Below are 23,091 nucleotides of genomic sequence, written 5' to 3'. Positions count from 1 at the left end.
CCAGAAACTAGTGGGAGTCTTCTTTCAATGGGAACCACTACAGAATATTGAGGCACAGACAGCACAAATCTTCATAGGAACTGGGTGCCTCATCTTTGGAAGTACTAGCCAAGAGATGCAGAACCCTGTAAAAGAAGTATTAGCCTCTGCTGAATCAGCAACTTCCCAGATGCCCACTGAGAATGACCATAAAGAGGTTTGCCAGTCACAAAAGACACAAGGATCAATTGGGATTTTATTAGCTAAAATACCAAACGTGAAAATCAGAAGTGTTGGTAGAAAAATAAAAACTGATATTCACAGTCCTGTTCTCCCTGCTTTATAAAGCTTTGTTCACGTTTGCCGCAGCAGTTAGTGGAACAGTTCAGGGAAAAAGAGCTTTGACGCGGCCTCTCCATCTCCCGCACAAAGTTGGGCTCACGGTTGCAGGCCTTGGAAAGAGCTTGCTGAAGAAAAGGGCATTCCATCGGCCGCAGTCTCGACATACGGTGGGGTTCATGGGAACAGTAAACAGCATTGATGCATTCACAAGAGATCCGCTTTTAGGCTCCACTGGAATTCAACAGGTTTCACATTTGCTAAGCATTTGGTAGACCCTTCCCCTACCCCCCAAAAAACTTAACAGCAAGTTAACATATTAAACTGAAGAGAAGAAAGTTAAGAGGAAAAAAGATCAGAATATGATACCAACGTTTTTCAGATCAGGGGAAAGTTAAAGTGACAAATTATAGATCTAAAGTGCTCAACCAGCCTTAAGGCATGGGGAAGCCCCAACCAAGTGGTTGGAAATTCTACAATGTGGTCAGAGAATCTGACTGGCTAATCCTGATTTGTTACCTACAAAAAAAGACAGCCATTCCCTACCTACGTGCCACAACCCCCCTCCCCCGGTCAGCCTCTGCAATTGAAGAAGTGAAGGTCTGTCAATGCTTGGCAAAGCCAATCACATGACCCAAGTTCTACAATGGAAGGGTGACATGGGGAACGGGAGAGGGACTGGACAAAAAGATGCATTTCAACAAGAACTTGGATTATATATATTTTAAAAGCCTAACTGATCAGAGCCAATTTAAATATTCAGGGAAACATCATCTCCTAAAGGATGTAGGGGAAGTTTGTTTCAAAGCATCCCACAACCGTCTCCCTGTAAGAGAGGAGTTGTCTAGATATTGACAAGGGAGGCATTTTTAAACAAGCAATTCCCTGCTTGTATTTTGACACTGTACAGTCTCAGGAGAGGGCTGTACATCTCCTCCCCACCCCAAATACGAATTGATGCTGCAGTGGCCTCAAGAGTGAGAATGAAAAGATCTATCTTCCAAAGACGGACCAGTAAACACGTAGAATCTCCGCCACCCCCAAATCTCAGGAGGAAGCATTTCTGAATCTGCAGATAACAGGTCACGACTGTGCAGAGGATGGCACTTGAGGAGTAACAATGGGCTGGCAAGAGTAGTAAGACTGGACCCTGGAGGAGAGGCAAATTGCCCAGGCACTTGTAGGGTTCCAAAAAGAAAGATCCAAGTCCCCACAGCAGGGAGATGTCTGCAGGACAATTACTGTTCCTGTATACATACTTCTAAAAATCCAGGCTTATATAACAAGATTTAAGACAACAGATTATCACAATACTCCTCACGTAATACAAGTGTTAAGAAATGTTTCACACGGAATCTGCACAACCTAATCAACGAGGACATTATTAACAAGGGAACAACTCAGCGTTCAGGAACTGATTATCGTAGCATTTACTGGATTTCATCCAACTACCATTTGTTTCGCAAACAAGAGACACAGCGAGAACCTTCACGGTTCGGTAAAACTGCACTTCATATCCATGCCACATATTTTGAGGTAGCAACAAAGCATTCTCCCCACCACCACTTTTGTCTCAGCCTTCGCTGCAGTCTAAACACAGCAATGACCAGAATCCAAGAAGATTTTTTGCAGAAGAAGCCCCTCACCCCCTCTCTTACAGCTTCAAATTCACATTCTTCCATAAGAAAAGGTTTAAGTCCATTAAAGTGCATTCTCCCTGTCAGGAATCAGATTTAGTGGTGAAGTTTCTCCAGCGGTACTATCCTAGGATGGATACTTTCGGTTACAGTAAAACAGCTTCACCATCACACATTTGTTTGCTGAATAAAAAAAAATTACCCCAAAACAGAAAAGCTTGGCACTTAAGGTTACAAAAATGTTTACAAAATATAAACAAAGAATTGGCTGAAAGCTTGTTCAATGGCGGATGCAAACATTTCCAGGCTACATGGCAGTGCTCCAGAAATATTCAGACCGAGGGTGGAGAACCTGAACTCCAATAATATCTGGAGGGGACAGCTCTTACCGTTCCTGGCTGTTGGCCATGCTGGCTGGGGCTGATGGGAGTTGTAGTCTAACAACACCTGGAGGACCACAGAGTTTTAGACCTTCTATCCATCCCCCACTCACTCACACATTCCTTGTATTGTTTGACAAGAAGAGACTTGATCAAAATATTCTGCACCAATGTCTCATTTTCAGTTAGAAAGCAGCCAGGGTTGTGCCAGAATGTCATCTGGAGACTATAAGATGTGTTTGTAGAAGGATGGTTTCCTCCAGGATCTTCAGCCAGCTGGCCAAGGATGAGATGGGGCTGCTCCAGGCTGCCAGAGATAATTACCGGAGAAAAATTGCACGGATCCACTGAAGTTCTCCCCAGTGAAATGAATGGGGCCTGTGTCAGAACATGGCAAAGCTCTTCTGTGGCTTCCATCCATTTCAGTGGGGCTTGCATAGAGGAACTTCCCCACGGACATGCCTTTTGACCTCTTCACTCTCCGGAATCCTGCATGGTGTTGCTCTGTTTGCAATGGCATCTGATGCAGGATGCTAAAGGGTGGCTAAAATCCGTAAGAAAGAAATCATCACCACACCGAAGGTCTGCCCCACTCCAAAAGTCATGGCCACAAAGGGGATCATGTCCTTTCCAGCAGCTTTGTAAACACCGGCAATCGCAGCACCTGTTCAGGAAGGGGGGAAAGGAACATCATAGGTTGGTTGCTCATGTCCCATCATCCCTTTCTTCTCACTTGATAATACACAGCAAAAGAAATGAAGGACAACTGTCATTCACTTTCCTTGTTCCTCAACCTGGTGTTCTCCATATGTGTTGTATTGTAACTCTCTTCAACCCCAGCCAGCATGATCTGGGACTCATGGGAGTTGTAGTGCAACAGCATCTGGACAAAACCTGGTTTTAGGAATGCTGCTAAGCCAATAGTTAAAAAACACAAAATCAGCCTGCTGGGTGAGCAGTTGTTTTCACATTTTAAGCTCTGCTCCTCTTCAGGGAACTCAGAACAGCATATACAATTTCCTCACCCTCCCCTTTTGTCCTCACAATGTCATCCATGGAGCTTCAGCCCCGAGTGGGGGATCCATACCTAAGGCTTCCTAGCCTTAGTAGAAACCACAACACCACTAGTATGAATACCAAAGGGTCGTCCAAAAGCAGGGCACAATAGGGATAGCTTTCTGCTGTTGCTAACATCAAGCATCTTGGAGTCACATACATACACCCTCACTGACAGCCATACTTCTGGCTGTCACAGGCTGGAAAGATGGGTAGCAAAGAGAAGAATGGGAATCCCCAAATGGCCTCTCAGCTTTCAAAAGGTGTCAAACCGTCTCCATGACAGATGTGATTGACAGGTGGCATTGTCCAGCCAGCCAGAACCCACTTGGGTCAGAAACATTTTTAAACAGCCCAAACTCGCTCAGCATTGCTCATCTGACCACCTACACTGCCTACACCACCTTCTCGTGTCCACATGTGAGGACACGAGAAACCCGCTTGTAAGTAGATTTGATAGGATAGATAGGCTTGAATGAAAGGGCTCTTTTTGTTCTTTGACTATAGCAACATTCTGCCTCTTCCATTTATCCTCCTCCTTTCTTTTTTATTTTTAACAAACCTCACAAAATGTGGCTGTTTAGGTCTTGAGTGTGTTTCTGCGAAAACTCCCAGGATTATTCCAAACTCTCCCGTGCCTAATTGGTCATGTTATGTGGGGGGATGGAGGAGAAAGACAGAGAGAGCGAGAGAGCACTATAATGTAAACTCTCCATCTTCTAGCGAGATTTTATGAGTCTGAGATTGGGAATCCCAGATTTGTTCCCAATATGTCCTGTCATTGGACACAGAAATAAGGAGATTGCTAGGCTGCTGGGGCAAAGGAATGTTTCAAACAGCCAACCTACTTGATAAAATCCCAGCTGCTAATGGCCCCACGAAGCCCATCAGCAGGATGCTCACCGACATGAACCTGCCGTATCTGTGCCGCCGGAGAGTGAAGAGGGCCAGGAGTGCTGCGGGGATGTGGAAAAAGAGAGACGACACCATTGCCCACAGGAAGACGCCATACCACATCTCTGCCATGAGATAGGAGAGAAGAGGGTAGTAAGAGCAGAAGAGCAGCCAGCTGGATCAGGCCAAAGGGCCCATCTGGTCCAACATCCTGTTCTCACAGTGGTCAACCAGGTGCAGTTTGGTAAGCCCAGAAGCAGGACGCCAATGCAGCAGCTCAAAGTAATGATTATGTGCTGTTCTTTTTTGATGCTGCCTTTAGTTTTATTATGGTTTGAGCTTCAGCAGTTGGACCATTGTTGCTTTTTAACTATTTTAAGCAACTCTAAGGAAGGAAAAGTAGGGTATAAGTTTTTTTTAAGTAAGAAAGGTAGATTAGCTGCTTTGTCTCATGCATTAAAGTATCTTGGGGGCAGCCCTGGAGTCAGAAACCCTTGATTAATCTATATGTGGGCCCCAATCCATAGCTGTCAACGTTTCCCTTTTTTAAAAGTGAAATCCCCTTATTCCGAATAGGATTCCTCGCAAGAAAAGGGAAAAGTTGACAGCTATGGCCCAATCTACCTGTTGCCTACCCTCGGTCAGCCTTCGCCAAAGCGATGGCCTCCCTCTTTGGCTTTGGGCTATGAATTCCGGGCTGGGGCTGATGGGGGAATTTCCAGGGTGGTCTCCACACACTTTGAGTGGTGAAGCAGCAGCAGCTTTCCCAGGTCTTGCCCACCCCACCTGGAGACTCCAGGGACAGGCGCCTCCCTTTCCTTCAGTGGCACCCACAGTGACCTTGTCCTACCCCTCACAAGTGGGACGGGGGAAGGAGGCGACCCGGGTATGTGCAGAGGGCGCCCAACCCCTTCGCGGGGCCCTGGAAGGCAGGCGTGGCGTGAGTCCCGGAACCTACCTGTGAACTCGCAGAGGGATTCGGCGCACGCGGCTCGGGTGACGTTTCCCGAGCGAGGCACCAGGTGGAGGCTCAGGATCTGGTGCAGGAGGCCCCCCGGGGCGGGAGGGACCGAGTCGTCGCCACCGCCGCCGCCTCCCTCCATGCCTCCTTCGACATCAACATCCGTTCCGCCAGTGGCACAGAGAGGCAATGCTAGAGCGGCCCCAGGCAAGAACTTCCGGTGAACGAAGCGGAAGCCGCCCTTTTATTGCTGTGCTGTATTGTAAACTGCTTTGAACGTACTTTTTATGACACAGCGGCGTACAACTATTTTAATAAATTAAAAATGAATATAGGGTCCAGGTTTTAATAATAATAAATGAATAAATTTATTGAATTGTCGACGCCTGAGCTCGACTCCACATTCAGGCAGGCTAGGCAGCTTCGTCCCGGGCCTAGCCTACCTCGTTAGGGTAAAGAGAAGGAGGGGCAGTGAATATAAGTCATAAATGAAAAAAGGAACTAGAAGTAGAATCTGCCTCAGTGGGAGAAGCCTGTTGTACCCCCAGACTGCAACTCCCGTCGTGGATTACTGAGTTTATTAAAAATAAGTATAGAGCCATGACCACTCGCTGCGTCCTTTTCTTCTCCATGGGATTTAATAGGCCGAGGGAAGAGCCCTGTCATCGTCACCCACTGGCAACAGTACTATCGCACTTCACTCACAGCCTTTTAGGGAGCCTCAACTTTTTCACAAGCCGCGAGTAAAATCTAAGCGTTGTGTCACTCTACCCTTTTTTATCTCTAGGGTTCATATAGTGAGGCACTCTTGCTCAGGAAACCGGATGTGCTCTATGGTAGAAGAAGTACTTCCTGCCCTTTACTGAGGGAGCGCTTGAGCTTCGCCGAAGAGCCATGTCGGACTCGGAGGAATATTCGTCGGAGGAGGATGAAGATTACCTACCCTCAGGTGGGCGGCCCGGTCCCCGCGCTCAGGAAAGGACCAGGCCCGGGTGCTCGGTCCCTCCCCCCAAAAAGAGAATGCCTGGGAGGGCTTCGGACTGGTGTTCCTACGCGCAGAACGCCTCTTACATCCGGGCTACTCGTTGTGTTCATCACGTGACAGCAGCCCCGGCTCAGCAAGTTGAGCTGTTGAATGAGGTGGACGGAGTTTGAAAGGGGTGGAATGGGCTGAACCACCTCAGGCTACAAATGGAGGAGAGAAATCAACGTTTCAATGCTCTCTTATTGTTGTCGTTTTTATTTTATTTTTGTTTGTTGTTATTATTTTATTGCCTTTATATCCCACCTTTTTCTCCAAGGAGCTCAGGGTTGTGTACAGTGGTATTTTCTCCCTCCTCATTTAATCCCCACAACAACCCTGCGAAGTAGTTTAGCCTGAGAGGCAGTGGCTGACACAAGGTCGCCACTTGTGAGCCTCATGGTTAAGTGAGGATTTGAATCCTGATCTGTCAGGTCCTAGTCCAACACTAACCACCACACTGGTTTTCCAGCGAGAAAAACCCTTTGAAAGTAGAAAGCTAGGACCACAGAAGTGTTTCTTGCTGATGTGCTGTTTTTCTCCTTGCAGGGAGCGTTCACCATTTATAAAAAAAAATGTTGCCTTTATTTTAGTAACAGTATTAAAATGACATTGCGCTATAAGGCTAATAACAAAAATGTTTTTGAAGTTCATTTTTGTTAGGTTGCTTTGAGTTTAGTTTTATTGAAAAGACAGCTAATAAAGATAAATAATAATAACACAATCATTTTGGTCATGTTTGATTAGAAGGCTTAGAAGTCCTACTCTGGACTTGATTTATTCCAATCAAACACACTCAACAAAAATGCAGGGAGTGGCATCTCTAAGGGTGAGACATAAACCTTTTGATGTGTAAGAGTGAGGTTTACCTCCAATTTTAATTTAGAAAAAGAATATCTAGGACAGGGTTGATTTTACATTAAGATAATAAGGAATGGTTTCTTTTTGAAGTTGACATAAAGGAATGCAAGACCATGGGCAGGAGTGGAATATTGAATGATAAGAGTTGGGAGGCCCAGAAAGACCACTGTAGTGCAGAATACTGCCCAACAGCAATCCCATAGGCCCCTTTCCCCATATAACATGCGATCCCAGCCTAACTATTGCTGCAGGCACAAAATCTGTTGAAATGATTAGTTTTGATAACTAAAGCTGTGTCGATAACAGGTGAAGAGTACAGTGAAGATGATGTAAATGAATTGGTTAAGGAAGAGGAGGAGGAAGAGAAGCCATCACACAGGGAAAAATGCAAGAAGAATTCCAAGGAGATCACATGTCGGTAGGCACCAGCTTCATTTGATGTCGGTGGAAGTGAGTGAGCAGATTAAGAACCCTATGGCTGGCTCTAGGAATGTACATAATTTGGTTCTGCTTATGAAGAAATAGCTCAGGTCAAGGATCATGCCTTCAGAATAGGTGGATCCGTAGAGAGTGATGGCAGTGGAAGAGGGAAACTATCAGTAACACAGCCAGCTCAGCAACAGTTCTCAGCCAGTTCAGCAAGGAGCTGGATGAGAATTCCCCCAATTTTCTTTCATATCTGCCTAGGTTTCCTTCTTTATCTGAGATAAAGGTAAAGGGACCCCTGACCATTAGGTCCAATCGTGACCGACTCTGGGGTTGCGGCGCTCATCTCGCTTTATTGGCCTAGCCATTAAAATGGCTAATTATTAGCCTTGACTGAGTTCTTGACATTCGTGTCTCCATTCTTGTTTTCTTTCATTGTAGGGGTTACAGTGGTGCATGGGATACTGACATACTGTCATTTATCAAGCTTTCAGTCTTAACTCATGATTCCACATTGCAACTACTGGGCTTTTGAAAGATCACTACCACAAAAGTATAATGTAGGCAGTGGATGTAAATCATTTGCTAATGTGAGTATGGTTTGGTGACATTCATTCTTAGGAAAAGGAACAAAGGATGCGGCCTCTTCTTAGAACCAGGTGGAGGAGAGGCATCAAAGGATGATGAAAGCGACAGTGAGGATGGCGAGTCGGCAGAAAGCAATCCACACATGAAAGAAAGTGATAAAAGACAAAAAGAGGATGCTTTGTGGGCCAGCTTCCTCAGTGATGTGGGCCAGAAACCAAAAGCACCTCCTGCAGTTCAGGCGTCTGGCTGCACACAGAAAGACAAGGTGAGAGGGCATGTGTCATTCAGGCATTGCTGTTTGGAGAGGGCACAATAGGGGTAGTATATTGCCTTTGATAATTAATGTCTGCAAGACATTTGGGTTTTCAACTGATCACTAATCAAAGGCGTCCAGAGCAAGGGAGATTCCACACAAATGTCCATTCAGGGGTGGTCGTTGTTGATTCTTTCTGACTATCCTGGTTTGCTCTTCCAAGAAAGTAGATCAGATTGATGATGTTACAGTGGTATCTGGGTTTATGAACTTAATCCATTCCGGATGTCCGTTCTTAAACCAAAACCATTCTTAAACCGAGGCGTGCTTTCCCGAATGAGGCCTCCCACCGCTGGTACTCTTACACCGTTTCAATTCCATTCTTAGACCGAGGTAAACTTCGCAAACCGGGAAACTACTTCTGGTTTTGCAGAGTTTGTAAACCGAATAGTTTGTAAACAGGCTGTTCTTAAACCAAGGTACCACTGTATAGAGATTACTGTAAGAAATGGGAGGAGAGAGAGAGATGGAGGAAGGTAGTTAAGGTAGATCAATACCAGTTTTGCCTGGAAAGAAATTTACAAATGGAGCCATGAATGCCATTATTTGCAACTTAGAAAAGTCTTCAGAGTACCCTTGCATAAATGGCATTATATTAATCAGGTCTTTAAAAGTTTCAAATGATAGTTCATTTGAGGTTTGAGATCTTGGGATGAAGAGGCCTGTTGTTCTTTTTCATGACTTTAAGCAGGAAGTAGTTGAACCCATAACATCTAGGCATGAGATTTGTTGATGTCAGGGAATGGCCTGAAGACGAGGACTGGGGAATGCATTCTATGGCAGACCAGCTTCTCTCCAATGGAGAGGGGGAAGATTCCCCCGCTCATCCACAGCATGTTCGTAAGCAGAGAGAGAGAGAGAGAGAGACAGCTGAACAGTTTAGGGAGGAGTTACCCAGTTATGAGATAATGACAACAGAACCAGAAGGGAGGGGGAAGCTAGTTGAGACGTCACTTGAGGGTGTGTGAGGGGGACCCCCTCACCACAGACTTGGAGGTCTGAATGTATCAGAGAGCAAAGGAGTCAGAGGAAAGGAGGAGCTTTCCGTTGGCACCTAAAATGCTGCAGAAGTCAGAAGGAGGATTAGACTAGCCAACTGCCCTCCTTGCGGAGAGCTGTGTATTTGTGCTTACAACATGATGCTATAATAAAAGGACTATAAATCTATCAACTGCTTGTTAATTATTATCTGTGAAGCTACTGAAGGGAGAGAAGGACTCTCCACACCTGACAGTTGTGTTGCAAAACTTGGGGTTCCAGATCACACTTGTTTTCATGCTTGAATTACCAGGGAAGTGAATTGTCATTTGAAAATCCAGATTAGATAGGAGTGAAGTTTGAATGGAAGTGGAAGCTGATGGCAGAGAAGCTACTGTTGGTATTGGGCATGGCATTGCAAATCTAGAACATCTGAACTTTAATGAACGTGAAAGAGAATTTGGGCTGGCTCTGATGTTTGACAAATGTGGTTTCTCATAATTTTTTTGGTTAGCCAGCTGAAGAGAAGAATTCATGCAAACCTCAGGAGGTGGTAGAGGGATCTGAGAAGAGCAAAGTTGCCATCACCAAAGTCTTTGACTTTGCAGGTGAAGAGGTGAGGTGAGTTTGGCCTCTTGCCTTTCTAGCCACAATGAGCCATATCCCTGGTCCTTTTTGAGCAATTGCATTTAACTGTTTGCCTCAACTGTGTCTGAAAATATCAACAGTATTTTATTAAAATATGCATATCCTTACTTTCTGTCCCATTATAGGGTCCCCAAAGCATCTTAGCAACATTCACATGAAGATTTAGGTTTCAGTAGAACAGAAAAACTAAAAAAAAAAAGGCATCAAAACAGCAACATAATGGGTGGATAAGACAGGACCACTAGACGTCCTCCAAACACAAGGCTGAACAGTGCTGTCCCCAATAGGTTATGAAAGGTTGAGGGGGCAGAGAATTTCACAGTAGGGACACCACTGGCAAAAAGCTCTTGACCCCTGTATGCAGATATTGTGTGTTAGAAGGGATCCTGGGTTGTATTTCTAAACCATCTAACGACTAGAGCAGGGGTCAGCAAACTTTTTCAGCAGGGGGCTGAAACTTTTTCAGCACTGTCCCTCAGACCTTGTGGGGAGCCCGACTATATTTTGAAAAGAAAAAAAATGAACAAATTCCTATGCCTCACAAATAACCCAGAAATGCATTTTAAATAAGAGCACGCATTCTACTCATGTAAAAACACCAGGCAGGCCCCACAAATAACCCAGAGATACAATTTAAATAAAAGGACACAATCTACTCGTGTAAAAACACTGATTCCCGGACCATCCGCCAGCTGGATTTAGAAGGCGATTGGGCCGGATCCAGCCCCTGGGCCTTAGTTTGCCTGCCCATGGACTAGAGTGTGTTGGCAGGTTCATATAAGAGGAGACAAGTCTTCATATATTCAGGCCCACAACAATTACCTAGTGATATAACATTGACCCAGGGCCAGGAACTGGATACAAATTAACTCTGCCTTGTCAACAGGAGCTGCTGCACAACAACAGAACCTTGCTTCTGTTTCATGCTTCAAAATGCCCATTGCTTGTCTGAACTTTTTCCTGCATTGATATAAAAGTGGTCTAGACACCCCCCTCCCCACATTAACCACTGAAATATCTAAAGAGAAAGTCTTCTCAGCAAAAGCGAACAATAATTTCTCATCCTGACACAGATAGCACTAAATGTGTTATAAGCCCCTGCACTGATGTAAATTGAAAGAGTGTGCAGTAATTGAACCAGTTCTTTTGCATAGGAATTAATCTATCAGACTCTCGACTGTAATTAATGACCAGAAAGAAAATCTGAAAGCAATGAGACAGTCTCATCAACAGCCAATATTCTAGATGTCTGCTCTGACATGAGAAATTATGGAGGTTCCAAAGTACCTCACCCTTTGCTTAACCCTGCCTGGAAAATGCCAGAGACTTTCGTATCTCATTAGAGAAAGGAGGTGAGCAGAAGAGTTTTCCAGATCAAACCAAGGGCTCATCCAGTCCAGCATTCTGCTTCCCACAGTGGCCAGCCAAATGCCTTGTGGAAGGGAAAAAGCCGGTTTTAAAGGCAGTAGGTCTTCTCTGATGTTTCTTCCCAGCATGTGATATTCAGAGGCATTGCACCATACAGACATAAAATAACCATATGACAGGGTACACACAGGTCCTGCTTTCTGAACACAATAGGTTCATAGGAAATCGTTCCTTAAGCGTGCATTTGCATAAGAAGCTGATGATTTCATTACTTCCTATGGAAACATTTCTAATGTGTGATTTTTCTGTTCTCTCTTGCCCTTCCTCCCCCCATAGTTTGTGCCTGAAGCGGCTTCCAATCTGCAAAAGCCAAACAAAGGAAAAACTGATTAGTCTGATCTCTCCCTCCCTGTGTTTTCTGCCCAAAATGGCTGCCCATGACCAGCAAAACACAAACAAGTATGCAACTGAGCAAACTCCCACTGTCTGGATATCTGAACCAGCCATTAGGGTATAATTCTTTGTGATTGGTTAACTGAGATTTTGAATAACATGTGTCCCAATAGCAGGACCTGCATGTACTGGTAATTGTTCATTTTGACTAGTCTGTATCTAGTTTATATGTTCTGTCCTGATTCCACGGGGGAAAATCTTGGACTCCTATCAGGGATGCTGCCAAGTTGCAGTTTATAAATAAGAGTGTTCCTCCTGTTGCAAACCAGAACTCTGCAAATATACCCTATAGCTTCTACATATTCCATTTATGAACAATCAAAAACCAAATGCAACCTGTTATTCTTAGCGTACGAGTGCTGATTGGATTTTTATCCAAACCTTGGCCATTCTGCAAGACCTCTATCGTCAGTCCCAAAAAGAAAAAACACAGCTCCCAACTGATCTTAATTTATATTTGCTGTAACAATTACTCCCTTAGACATAGTAAGTGTAATAAATTGGAACTGGAAACAGATGCCATTTAATTGTCAGTGACCTTATAAATGAGCAACCAGGACTTGGTATTGCTTGTAGTGTTTTGTTGGGATCCTTATTGCTAGATGGGGAGTACTTGGTCCCGGGAGGCTTTAGTAAATAGCAAGTTCAGTATGAATCAGTAGCCTGATGCTTTGGTTTAAAGGGCAAATGGAATCTCAGTTTTCTTAAGACACACTGTTTCAGGGCTTGGCAAGTAGTACTGTTACTGATGAGACTTGCATTACGCATAGATTACCTGAGCCTGTAATTCAAGAAAGATATTGACAGACTGAAGAATATTCCGAAGAAGATAAGATACCTTGAAAGCACATTATATTTGGAAGAAACTTGAAGGAACTGTTCATGTTTACCCTAATGAAGAGGCCACAGGGAGGGAGTATGTTGACACTTCATGTGTTTAGGAAGGAAGGGAATCATTGTTCGCCAGGTCCACTGAGGATACTCCAGGAAGTAACAGGTTTAAATAACAGGAAGGTAGATTTCGGTTAAATGTTAAACAGAACTTCCTAAGTAGATGATCACTTCAGCAACGCCACAAAAACCATCGTTCTAGGGATATTGTAGATTCTCCTCCAAACTTTTTGAAGATGGTGTCTGTTGAGGATGCCAAAGCAATAGATTTTGAACTGAAGAAACTACACTGTCATGGATGAAGGAAAAAATGACTGCATAAAAATGGGTTAGATAGCATATCTGAGGATGGATTATTTGGCTTGTATTTTTTCCTGGACATTTTCTTGGTAGGAATTAAATTTATGAATGACTTTTGGAATTAATATGAAAAAGCTGTATATGAATTAGTCTGTTAGCTGTGACAGCTAACGTTGGTATGTTCACTGGCCAGTAACCAGATGCTGTGGATGAACTGGGTGGATACCACAATCGTGCTCTGCTTGTGGGAAAGATTAGCTCCTCGAGGCATCTGACTTGCCACTATTGAAAAGAAAGTGCTAGGCCTTTTGCCTTACTTAGCAGGATGATTCTTTCATTCCTATGGGCTTTTTCACTATGCCTCTAGAAGTTCGATGCTTTGTGGTTGTCTGTTTCTTAGCTGAGAAGAAATGTTTTAAGAGGGCTGTGCATCTTCAAAGCTGAGCTGTTGAGAAGAGTCACCCAGTGAACTTCATGGCATACCAAGAACTTGAACCCAGGTCTCTGTAGTCATTGTTTGTAACACCACACCGCCTCTCACAACTTTATGGCCACCAGCTGCCTCTATAGTTTCTGCTCTGCACACGTGTTCCAGCTTTAACATATGGCTTTGGTATTCTTCCCTCTCCTTGTGGCAGGGTCACAAAGGAAGTCGATGCTACGTCTGAAGAAGCCCAGTTCTTTCTCAAGCAGCAAGAGCAGAAGACTGTCGTCCCAGCATCCTCACCTACTGTTTCTGGGTAAGCCCTAGCCGCCTGGTCCTACAGTTCCAAAGCTTCTGTGGACATTATAATTCTGCTGGGAAATTGTAATGCTTGCATCTTTGGTGTCGGCAGGTTCTTGGGACCTCTGTACTCATCAATGAGTTGCTTGGATTCTACTTGTGAGACTTTCCCTTGCTCGAGTCACCCTCGGGGGAAGTAAATGAATGAATGATCTAAGCAGGGTTTCCCAAAGTTGGGTCTGTAGCTGTTTTGGGACTACAATTCTCATCATCCCTGACTACTGGTCCTGCTAGCTAGAGTGATGAGAGTCTAAAAACAGCTGGAGACCCAAGTTTGGGAAGCCCTGAACTAGCGCATTCTTGCCAGGGAGGAAGGAGGTTTCACATTCAAATCACAGTGAGCTCTCATCCATGAAGGAACCTGAGGTCTGCTGCCATTCTCCTTGAGAGGACAAGTGGCCCCTGAAGAGGTTTTATGGCTGCACACAATATTCTGGCTACTTCCCTCTTGAGCTGAAGTGCATTGTTTCTGCCCTTCTCTCTTGTATCCTGTCTTTCAAGCTGAAGTTGCAAGCTTGACAATTTGAGGCCGTTGCAGAAAGTGCTTCCTGGTCTTAATAAAAGTTGTGATGGTAGAACCAGACATACAAAAAGCATAAATAGCCATGTTATTCCATTATGGTGGTGGGGAGTATAAAATCAACAGTAGGACAATTTTATTAGGACCAACCCAAATCACTCAAAATGTCTTCAAGTTCTCTATTGTTTTAATTATTTTGAAATATACTCTCATTGTTCTGGGTTTGTGTGTATTACTGTATTTTGTTTTGGTATGATTAGCTGGTCATGCTCTCTGTATATCAACCATGATAGCTGCAGGGATGAAGGGTGATATAAAAATATTTTAAATGGTAGAATGTTGAGCAAACTTTTGAATTCTGCAGAACTCTCCTTCAAGCTGGATGATAGGCAAGATGGGATGCTCAACCCCCCCCCCCAATAAAGTGGGCATGCCATTAAAGCAATGTCATTTGCAGGTTGAAGCAGAAATGTAATAATTTATTTAATAACACAATATGCCATTCAGTATAAACATTCTCAACCATAAAACAGTTGTAAAATAAGTGTTATAAAGTTATGCATTGACCCCAAGACTGAAGACAGTGTTTGACACCTAAGGTTATAAGTTTTACTCTGAGCAGACCCTTTGGGATCACTGGACTTTGACTGTATTCCAAGCACAACTCTACTTCTGCGTAGAGAAGCTTAAGCTTGTGCTGTAATAAGGCCAGTTGACATCAAACAATCAACTTAACTTAGAACAACCTGTAAAGAGCAGATTTGAGAATTGCATGCCACTGGACTCCCATATCCATGAGCATTTACCCCATTTCTAAACCAGCCTTCCATCACTTAAGATCCCGGGGTGGTTTTTGCAACGCAAATATTAACAATACATATAGAACAACTGAAAGCCATGTAATGTTTGGTTTATGGATGCAGGCACCTGGGCGCCAAATTCCTGTCCTGCTAAAGCCTGCACATAACTCCAGGCAGGGGTCTTGATGGAGCTGATAGCTCTTCAGTTCCATTGCTGCGTAATAGTTGAATCACACCTGCACTGTGGACCTGCTGCTACACAGTGTGAAGGATTCCTTGCTAATAGTTAAATGAAATATTCTCAGATGTTGGGTTTTAAGATGAAGGAGTTTGGTTGTGGGTCGGGAAAGTTCCACCTGCCCCCTCTCCCTGCCATGCTGTAATCCTGGCAGGTCCGATTGTTCCCACCATTCAAGCTGCATTAGCCAGCGCACAGTGACTCCACTTTGGGAACAAAGGTTCCATTTTCAGTCTAGATTTCCCTGCTTTTGTAACCCAAATTCAGTGTGCTAATCACAGCAGAGGCTATGAGAAAACAGCTCCGGTAGCAATATTGTTAGAGCCTGGCCTTTCTGTTTGGGCTTATTATAGAGTTGCTTGCTGTTAATAGCAGCCTTGGTCTCTCACTCTCATCTTGGTGTTTTCCAAAATGACAGCCCTGAGTTTGTGGCCTCTTGTCGCCTCCCAGGTTGCTGTGAATTGTCAGCAGGTGAAATTCAACATTAAAGCAAGTTGGGCAGCTCCCTTTTCCTTAAGCATGGACTGGATTGAAGGGTCAGACTTACATAAGTTGAATCAGTGCATCAGATCAGTGGCCTGTTACAAGATGCATTCCTTTCTAGCATTTGAGAGGTAAAGACACGCATCTTTGCTTCCAGGAGCTCCCTTGAAGCTTTGGTTTATGTATCTCTTTTGGTCTTCACCCTGCTTTGTGCTGAGAATTCAGGAACCACTCCAAGAGTTATATTGGATCACCTAAAGAGGTCATGGGGTAATCGAAGCCTTCTGCTGTAGCTGGAGAAGCCTCTTGTTTTCTCCTGTATATATGCTGATGTTGCCGTCTGTCTCAGAGCAGAAAGCTCTTCAGGAAACAGCCTGGGCTGGGATTGTATCCTTCAGGGGCTGGGCTGCGTCTGGCTCCATGAAAAGATGGCCACATTTCCTGCTGTCAACATCCACGTTCAATGCCTGTGTTAATTCTGCTGAACTGCTGCTTTCTTTCCTGGTGGCAGGGGGGCAGTAGAAAAGAGGTGCAGAATCTGTGGCTGGGCTGCAGCTTCCATCATCCCTGGGGGTGTCTGCCCCAAAACCTTCTGTCACAGGGATATCATCATGTTTATAGACTTAATTTTGGAGCAATTTGAAATATTATCTTTTGGCACTAAGGCATGTGGTGAGATCAAAGTGTGGTCCCTGTTTGTTTGAAAGAGAGTCCTCTTCATCACCCATGGAGCGGGAAGCTTCAGGTTTTTGGTGTGGATAGATATTTTTTTAATGGATCACAGCCACCAGGGGGCGCAGAACCACTCTGAGCCATGAAATCAGTTACTCTCCAGGTGATGTCATTTCGTCTACAGATTTAATAGCAATTAGAAAACTCTTTGTCAGGCTAGAAGGGGCCTCATTCCTCTGCATGTCCCTCCAAGAGCTCTAACAGCACTTCAGAGGCCAGCTGCTCCAAAAGTCCCACAGCCAGTTTGAGTAGGCTGCTTTCCAGACAAATCACCTTCTTCTTTGCTCTCTGTGTGCTGTGCTGTAGTTCCTATTAGCCTGCTGCATCACCCTGAGAGCTCACGTCAAGAGGAGGCCTCTTGCTGAGAAGACTGCAGCCCTTTCAAAACACTGTCTGCTAGCAGCTAGAAATGCCATTAAATGGAGTGGAGACCTGGAGTCTCAACCCAAAGCCTGAATGCTAGACCTCTGGGCCAGCACTTTGCTCCTGTGTGCGTGGCGCTGCTTGGTCCCATTTGCTGCCCTTCTTTGGAAGGGATATGGCTGGAAGCACACCCCTGTTCCTGAGCGGCCAGCTGTGGAAGCCATTTCCTGTGGTTTGAGACATGGATGCTTCTTTCTGCTGTTTTTGGTGGAAGCAGTGCTCTTTCTCTGGATTAGCACTCCCCCACTCTCCCTGCAATCCCAGGGATTTAGACCCTTCTGCTGTGATGCTGCGTGTCGATTCCACGCCAGACCCGGGCAAGGCGTAGCCATTAGGAGGGAGCTGATTGGGCCAGGCCTGGAGGGGGAGGGGCCAGGCAGGGAGCATCTGTCCTTCATTTAGCTGCTCTGTGCTTTGTGGAGGCTGGGAGGGAGCACAGCTGCAGAGCACCAATTCTGCAGGAACCAGCCAAAAGGGGAGCTTGGAGCGGCTCTGAAAAATGTGCCTTGGAACAAAATATGGCTCCTGTAACGGCAGGCGTTTTGCCCTGAAGCACAGCGGTGCACTTTGAAAAGAGCAACACTGGCTTGGTTGAGAACTTTTTTTGGAGGGGGGGCGTGCAGGGAGAGCGACAAGGGACTTGGATTCGGGAACCAGCCAGTCTCAGTAAAAGTTGGAGCCCTGTGCTGTACGCTAGACCAGAAAAGTGTCCTCTTTCAGCAACCAGGCCCTTCAGATGTTGAGTTCTAAACTTATTATCTCAGCTGTGAAAGTCCAATGACTAGCCATGGTCTTAAACAGCAGCTGTTTGGCAGAGGATGAGAGTGAGATCCTGATGATAGTCGCTGTGCTGCTCATGAGAAAGGGCTTCTCGTGTTACCTTGGGCAGGTCACTCATTGGGCTTGTTTTCCAGGCAGGGCACGTTTCCCATCTCGCAAGTGCCAGAGACCTCTTTCTGGGAGACTGGCTGTCCTCGGGCTTCTCATACCTTTTCTCAGCACACCTAATCACACAGGATTGTGTGGAGGAGAATAAAGAAAATGGGGAGAGACAGGGGTGCTTATCTGAGGAGCTGGGAGAAGTGGTGAAATTAAAAACGTTACAAACTAGGGCTGGCCTTTCATAAATTTCTGGACTCCTTTTCCCATCATCATCCCTGCCATCTGACTAGGGCTGACTCTGCCCATACCTGAAAGGCCACAGGTCAGCCACCCTTGTTACAAGCAAGCATTTAGCCTGGCTGTTGAACTGAACAGAGACATCTGGATTGTGTTTCAAATTTTGCACTAGCTACACAGGCAGCAAGGAGTGCAGAAAGAGTGAGAGTGTATTGTTGTACACCTTGAGGCCCAGAATTTGGACAGAATCTTGAAAACAAAAGGGATGGAAAATGTTTTCCTCTGACTCATTGTTTTCCAGTAAAATATCCTGAATGCTGGCCTTAGCCGTCCATGGTTCTTTCCCCTCGGCCTTAGAATGCAAGTCGTTTCCGCTCTGACTTCTCAGAATGGCCCCTGATTGGCAGAAAGGAAGTTATCCCAGGAATGCAAATAAACTGCAAGCTGGAGACTCTGCTGACGGGGTTCATGGGAGTTTGCAATACCGTTTCCACATCTGCAGTGACAGATCTGCAGAGGCCCCATTAAGGCCGCGTGGCGTTTCCTGCACACCCTGGGAGTTGGAGGGCCATGCTGTTTCGTTACTTAAGGGCTAGAATTTCCCACTGGGCAGATGGCTGTGATGTAGACTCTTTTCCAGGACTGGGCCTCATTCATTAGGAGACTTCTGCTGTCCAAAGAACTGGCTTCAGAAACTCCAGTGACATTTGAGAAGCAGTGGAGGATTCTGCTTTGGTGGTGCTTGGAGCAAAGGAAAGGGAGGCCCAATAATCAGTGTTCAGACGTTCTGCATTTTTTGTAAAGCCTTCCCACGGCACTCCAAAGTTGTGTGTTGGCAAGGCAAGCTGACTGTGCACCTGTGGGCACTTAATAACCTCGCGACTCACTTCCTTGTGGAAAGTTGGAGAGGAAAAAGTAAAAAGTTTTGTTAGCTGCAGGCAGACTTTTGACATTGTTATCATAAGTGCATATATGTGGCAATAGTTTTATCAGAATGGACCATGGGAGGCACTTTGGTTCAAGAGCTAGATGGACTTTTGGATGGTGAAGCCTCTTTGTGCTATGGATTATTCTTCTCTCTGTGCTCCATTTGTAAAAGGAGGCAAATGGGAGCCTTGTTTGTGGGGAGGTTGTTGTGGCTACATTTTATTTATGTGCTGTTTTTTGGCCCAAAGGCCCCCAAAGCTATGAGCAGCAATAACAGACTATACAGTAGAGTACAGTAAAATGTTGTAAAGAAATACACAAACCATCAATATAAGACACCAAAATAGCAACCTAGGAGGGCCAGGGGAAGGCCTTCCCAAGCTCATGGATTAAAGGGTGCTCTCACCCATCATACATCCCCATACACTTGGGGCCCAGAAACCTGAATAGACAAGACCCTGGGGAGCCGTGGTTGGGTAGAGCTGTAGGTAGCACTGGGCTAGAGACTCCAGTGACCTGGCATGTACTCTGACATACACTGGGGTTTCCTAATGCCATAACTGAGAGGAGGACTCCAGGCTCCATGACCTGAACAAGTCCAGTGTATAATTGTCTGGATGCATCCATCAAGTGTTAGGTTCTCAAGAGATGCTGTGCCGATGCCTTCAGCCATCTTTCTCTTCTCCAAGGGACTTAGAAGTAGTGACCATAATACTTATGACTTTATAGTGTACTTTAGCATGTTCAGATGGTTTTACATATATTCTTCCATAATCCTTAATGACAGCCCTTTAAGTAGACTGGTATTATATCCCCATATTGGGAAGTCACCAGCCTGATTCACCCTTCATGTCTTAGGCTATGACTCCCATCAGCCCCTGCCGGCAGCTCTGATGGGAGGTGTGGTTCAAAACATCTGGAGGACACCAGGTTGTGAAGACAGGTAGAGTGTGCATGGTGGCAGAAAAGAGAGCTGAACCACAGCTGTAGGTGGCCCACCTGTAGGAATTTTCACCTGCAAGGGGAAGAGCTGCCAGGTTGCTGGACTTTGGAGGAGCTCTGCATCCCCCACCTGGGCTTGTCCACCTTGTTTTGCTGGGATTTCCTTGAACCTCCCTTGTAACCTGCCTTCTTGTCTCTGCCAGAGTGAAGCGGCCGAGTGGCATGAACAGCCTCCTGGGGAAGATAGGCACCAAAAAGCAGAAGCTCAGCACCTTGGAGAAATCCAAGCTAGACTGGGAGACCTTCAAAGAAGAGGAGGGCATCGGGGAGGAGCTGGCCATCCACAACCGAGGGAAAGATGGGTAAGAGGGCAGCATCCTCCAGCCGGCATAGCAGCAGCAGTATATCTTTTCCAGGGTTTTGACATTTGTGGTTCTTTCCATGAACCTTGAGGCCTCAGATAAACGCTTCAAGCGGGGAGCAGATTCCCAGCTGTCCCTTTGGTCTGGCACTGCCTGCCCCTGGGACATCAGGGGTGGGCAGTTTTTAAGCTTGTATCAACTGTGTATTTTTGCTAGAAGTCCAAGGTCCACCAGGCAGAGCCTGGAAACTGGCCAGTGGAACAACGCAAAGACCAGGACAGCATCAACAAATAGTTATATTTTATAGGACTGGAACTGATTTAATTTAACCAATATGCAGTTAAATTGGGAATTAGAAACCCTTGCTGATCTAATGCAGATCGCCCAGGAATGTACCCAATAATAGATCCCAATAAAACCTGGGACACCCCGGTGTACTCCACACACATCTCGCCACCAGTGTATCTGCAGTGAGCTCCAAGTTTGTGAAACCAGAACACTCTTGTTCTGGCCTGGCCTTGTTTTGCAAGAGATGAGGAGGATCTACACACACACACACACACACACACAGAGAGAGAGAGAGAGAGAGAGAGGAGAGTTCTTCAGCTGCTTCTCATTATGGTGTTATGTAGGGCAGGCCCCACAGGAAATGCCCTTTTGGTTTTGATCTGTGTGCCTGGCAGTATGTAGGACAGGCCATGTGAGAGCCCTGGGGTGTTTGCGGGAGGAGAGATAGGTGGCCTTGTGCTGCCCCACTGAGTTATGGCAAGGGGTTGATGAGGCACAACTGAAGGTTCCACAAAAATGCACTTGATTTCATTTGTGCTTGTCTCCAGTGTCATTATTGGAAATTATTTATAGCTTGCAATTAGTTGGACAATTTGGGTTATTTTGTTGGGGAAGGAAAGTCAAGTGAAGGACTTTAGCTCTGCCTGATTCTTAATCTTTCCCACTCTCTTAAATCCATGTGCAAAGTTGTTGCCCAAGACATGTTGCACATGGAATGGGCTGCAAGAACTTACTGGCGACATGGGAGCATCAGTGCCCACCATCTGCCAGGGGAGCCTTGTGCAACAATGACTGCCTGGGGCTGAAAAAGCAAGGTGGCACTTGAGGCAGTGAACCCCCTGCAAGGGCAGCAGCAACAGGGTCTTTCCGTAGTTTATTTCCTGGCGTCAAACTGGAGGCCAGACTGGCTTGTGTTTTGGTGTCTCTGGAGCTAACCCACTGCCTCCTTCTCTGCAGGTACTTGGAGAGGAAAGCGTTTCTGGAGAGGGTTGACCACCGGCAGTTTGAGCATGAGCGAGACATACGCCTGAGCAACATGAAACCTTGAGACTGCTGCAGAGCCCAGTCCGAATCATGCCTCTGATCTGGCTAGCCTCAGAAGGCAGCAACTCATAGAGTTATGACCTATATGGATTTTCTTTTTCACCACACTAGTGAATAGGTGAATGGAGGTCGCTGTGGCAGGTGATTTGCCTGCCAAAGGGCTGCTGTGTGCAGGAGACACCAGAGTGGTTCTGCTGGGCGCTTGTCAGCGGCTGCGGTGGAGGTTTTCCAGATCTCCCTGCTCCTGGTGGTTAAGAGGGGCAAAGCAAACTTTATGCTGTGGCAGTAGCCTGCTCATGCCTGCTGCCTGGGCACCACTTCCCTGGGGCATCAGCTCCATCCGTCTCCCAAGGGCTGCAGACTCACAGAGCTCCTCCGTGCAGCTGGAGGGCTTTTCTTCCCAAGGACACAATGCACTCATGCATTGTGTCTGCATTAGGCCCATTGACCCACTTTCTGAAGACACTTCCTCTTCTCCCTGTGGGATCTCCGCTCTCGTTTTTTCGTAAACCCTTTCACCAGGATTTTTTTAAAAAAGCAAGTCCTCTGTCATGCTCTGCACGAACATCGGAGGAACAGCAGCGTGCATGTGAGGAAAGTCGGCATCCCTTTGTTCCTTTGAATAAAGTGTTAAAACTTTATTGTCGGGTGTGTCATTCTTCATCCATTGGCAGGGAACCTTAAGACAACTCCTTTTATCAAAGCATAGGCTGGCTGCTTGGACAGAGTCCAAACCCGTTCTCACAACCTTGATCCTATGTGCTAGGAAAATGCATGTGGAAAGCTGTAACCTATCTTCAACACGAGGAGCAGGACCTGGTGCATCATTTGGTGCTTTTTCTCCCCATAATCCCCTATGGGGATTCACTTGGAGACCACCTGGAACTCAGGTGAACGTTTGATCAGCATTGGGAACTGGCTTCTCTGTGTGTGTGTGTGTGTGTCTAAAGTCCACGTTCTTGTAGAGAACATAACCAATAAATAGAGGAAGCAGTTGGGGAAGAGATAAGGAGGCAGCACCATGAACTCGGGATGCATTGTACAATCCTGCAGGTGCAAGCATGCCTTGCATTTGACCCATCAACCCCTTTCATGTGGGTGGGGCAGTGGACTGGTCCTAGTCGGACCAACTGAGAGAAATGTAATAGTCTCACAACTTTGGGGAACTTATTTTCTTTACAAGTGAAACTGGAGGCAAAACGTTTTATCTGTAATCTGGTAGCACCATTGAAGGAAATAAAAAGGCTTCCAGGGCCACAACTGGCGCAGAATTCTGCAGCCCTGCTGGCATTGGATGTCGGGCTGTGCTGCTCCAGTACCCCTTTGTCTATCTCTG

General features: G+C 45.8%; 2 protein-coding genes across 3 annotated transcripts; one reads left to right on the top strand and one right to left on the bottom strand.

Moving 5' to 3' along the window:
- Positions 1–217: 217 nt before the first annotated feature.
- On the bottom strand, positions 218–5,388 carry TMEM170A (transmembrane protein 170A; the record flags this gene model as incomplete). Of its 2 annotated transcripts, none has more annotated exons than XM_083515221.1 (3): positions 218–2,999; positions 4,240–4,410; positions 5,244–5,388. In XM_083515221.1, the coding sequence occupies 3 exons, from the start codon at positions 5,386–5,388 to the stop codon at positions 2,869–2,871; spliced, it is 447 nt and encodes a 148-aa protein (XP_083371347.1). In that variant the 3' UTR covers positions 218–2,868. The 2 variants fall into 2 exon arrangements, with proteins under 2 accessions (XP_083371347.1, XP_083371348.1); XM_083515222.1 differs by having other exon boundaries at positions 4,240–4,347.
- Positions 5,318–22,396, top strand: CFDP1 (craniofacial development protein 1). Its single transcript, XM_083515207.1, has 8 exons — positions 5,318–5,466; positions 6,034–6,195; positions 7,435–7,546; positions 8,176–8,407; positions 9,948–10,054; positions 13,732–13,833; positions 20,265–20,423; positions 21,669–22,396. Exons 2-8 carry the CDS (start codon positions 6,141–6,143, stop codon positions 21,757–21,759), a joined length of 858 nt encoding a protein of 285 aa, XP_083371333.1. The 5' UTR covers positions 5,318–5,466; positions 6,034–6,140; the 3' UTR covers positions 21,760–22,396.
- The last annotated feature ends 695 nt before the right edge of the window (positions 22,397–23,091 follow it).

Source organism: Podarcis liolepis (assembly GCF_965112155.1).
Source record: "Podarcis liolepis genome assembly, chromosome: 7".
NCBI classification, from domain to species: Eukaryota; Metazoa; Chordata; class Lepidosauria; order Squamata; family Lacertidae; genus Podarcis; species Podarcis liolepis.
Note: the sequence above shows the minus strand (reverse complement) of the source record. Positions and strands in the feature narration are given on the sequence as shown.

Bases quoted from the DNA above. Each gene is read 5' to 3' on its own strand.
- CFDP1 (XM_083515207.1), top strand. From the start codon at position 6,141: ATGTCGGACTCGGAGGAATATTCGTCGGAGGAGGATGAAGATTACCTA. The intron at 13,834-20,264 runs GTAAGCCCTAGC...TGTCTCTGCCAG, and splicing joins TCCTCACCTACTGTTTCTGG to AGTGAAGCGGCCGAGTGGCA. The intron at 20,424-21,668 runs GTAAGAGGGCAG...CCTTCTCTGCAG, and splicing joins CACAACCGAGGGAAAGATGG to GTACTTGGAGAGGAAAGCGT.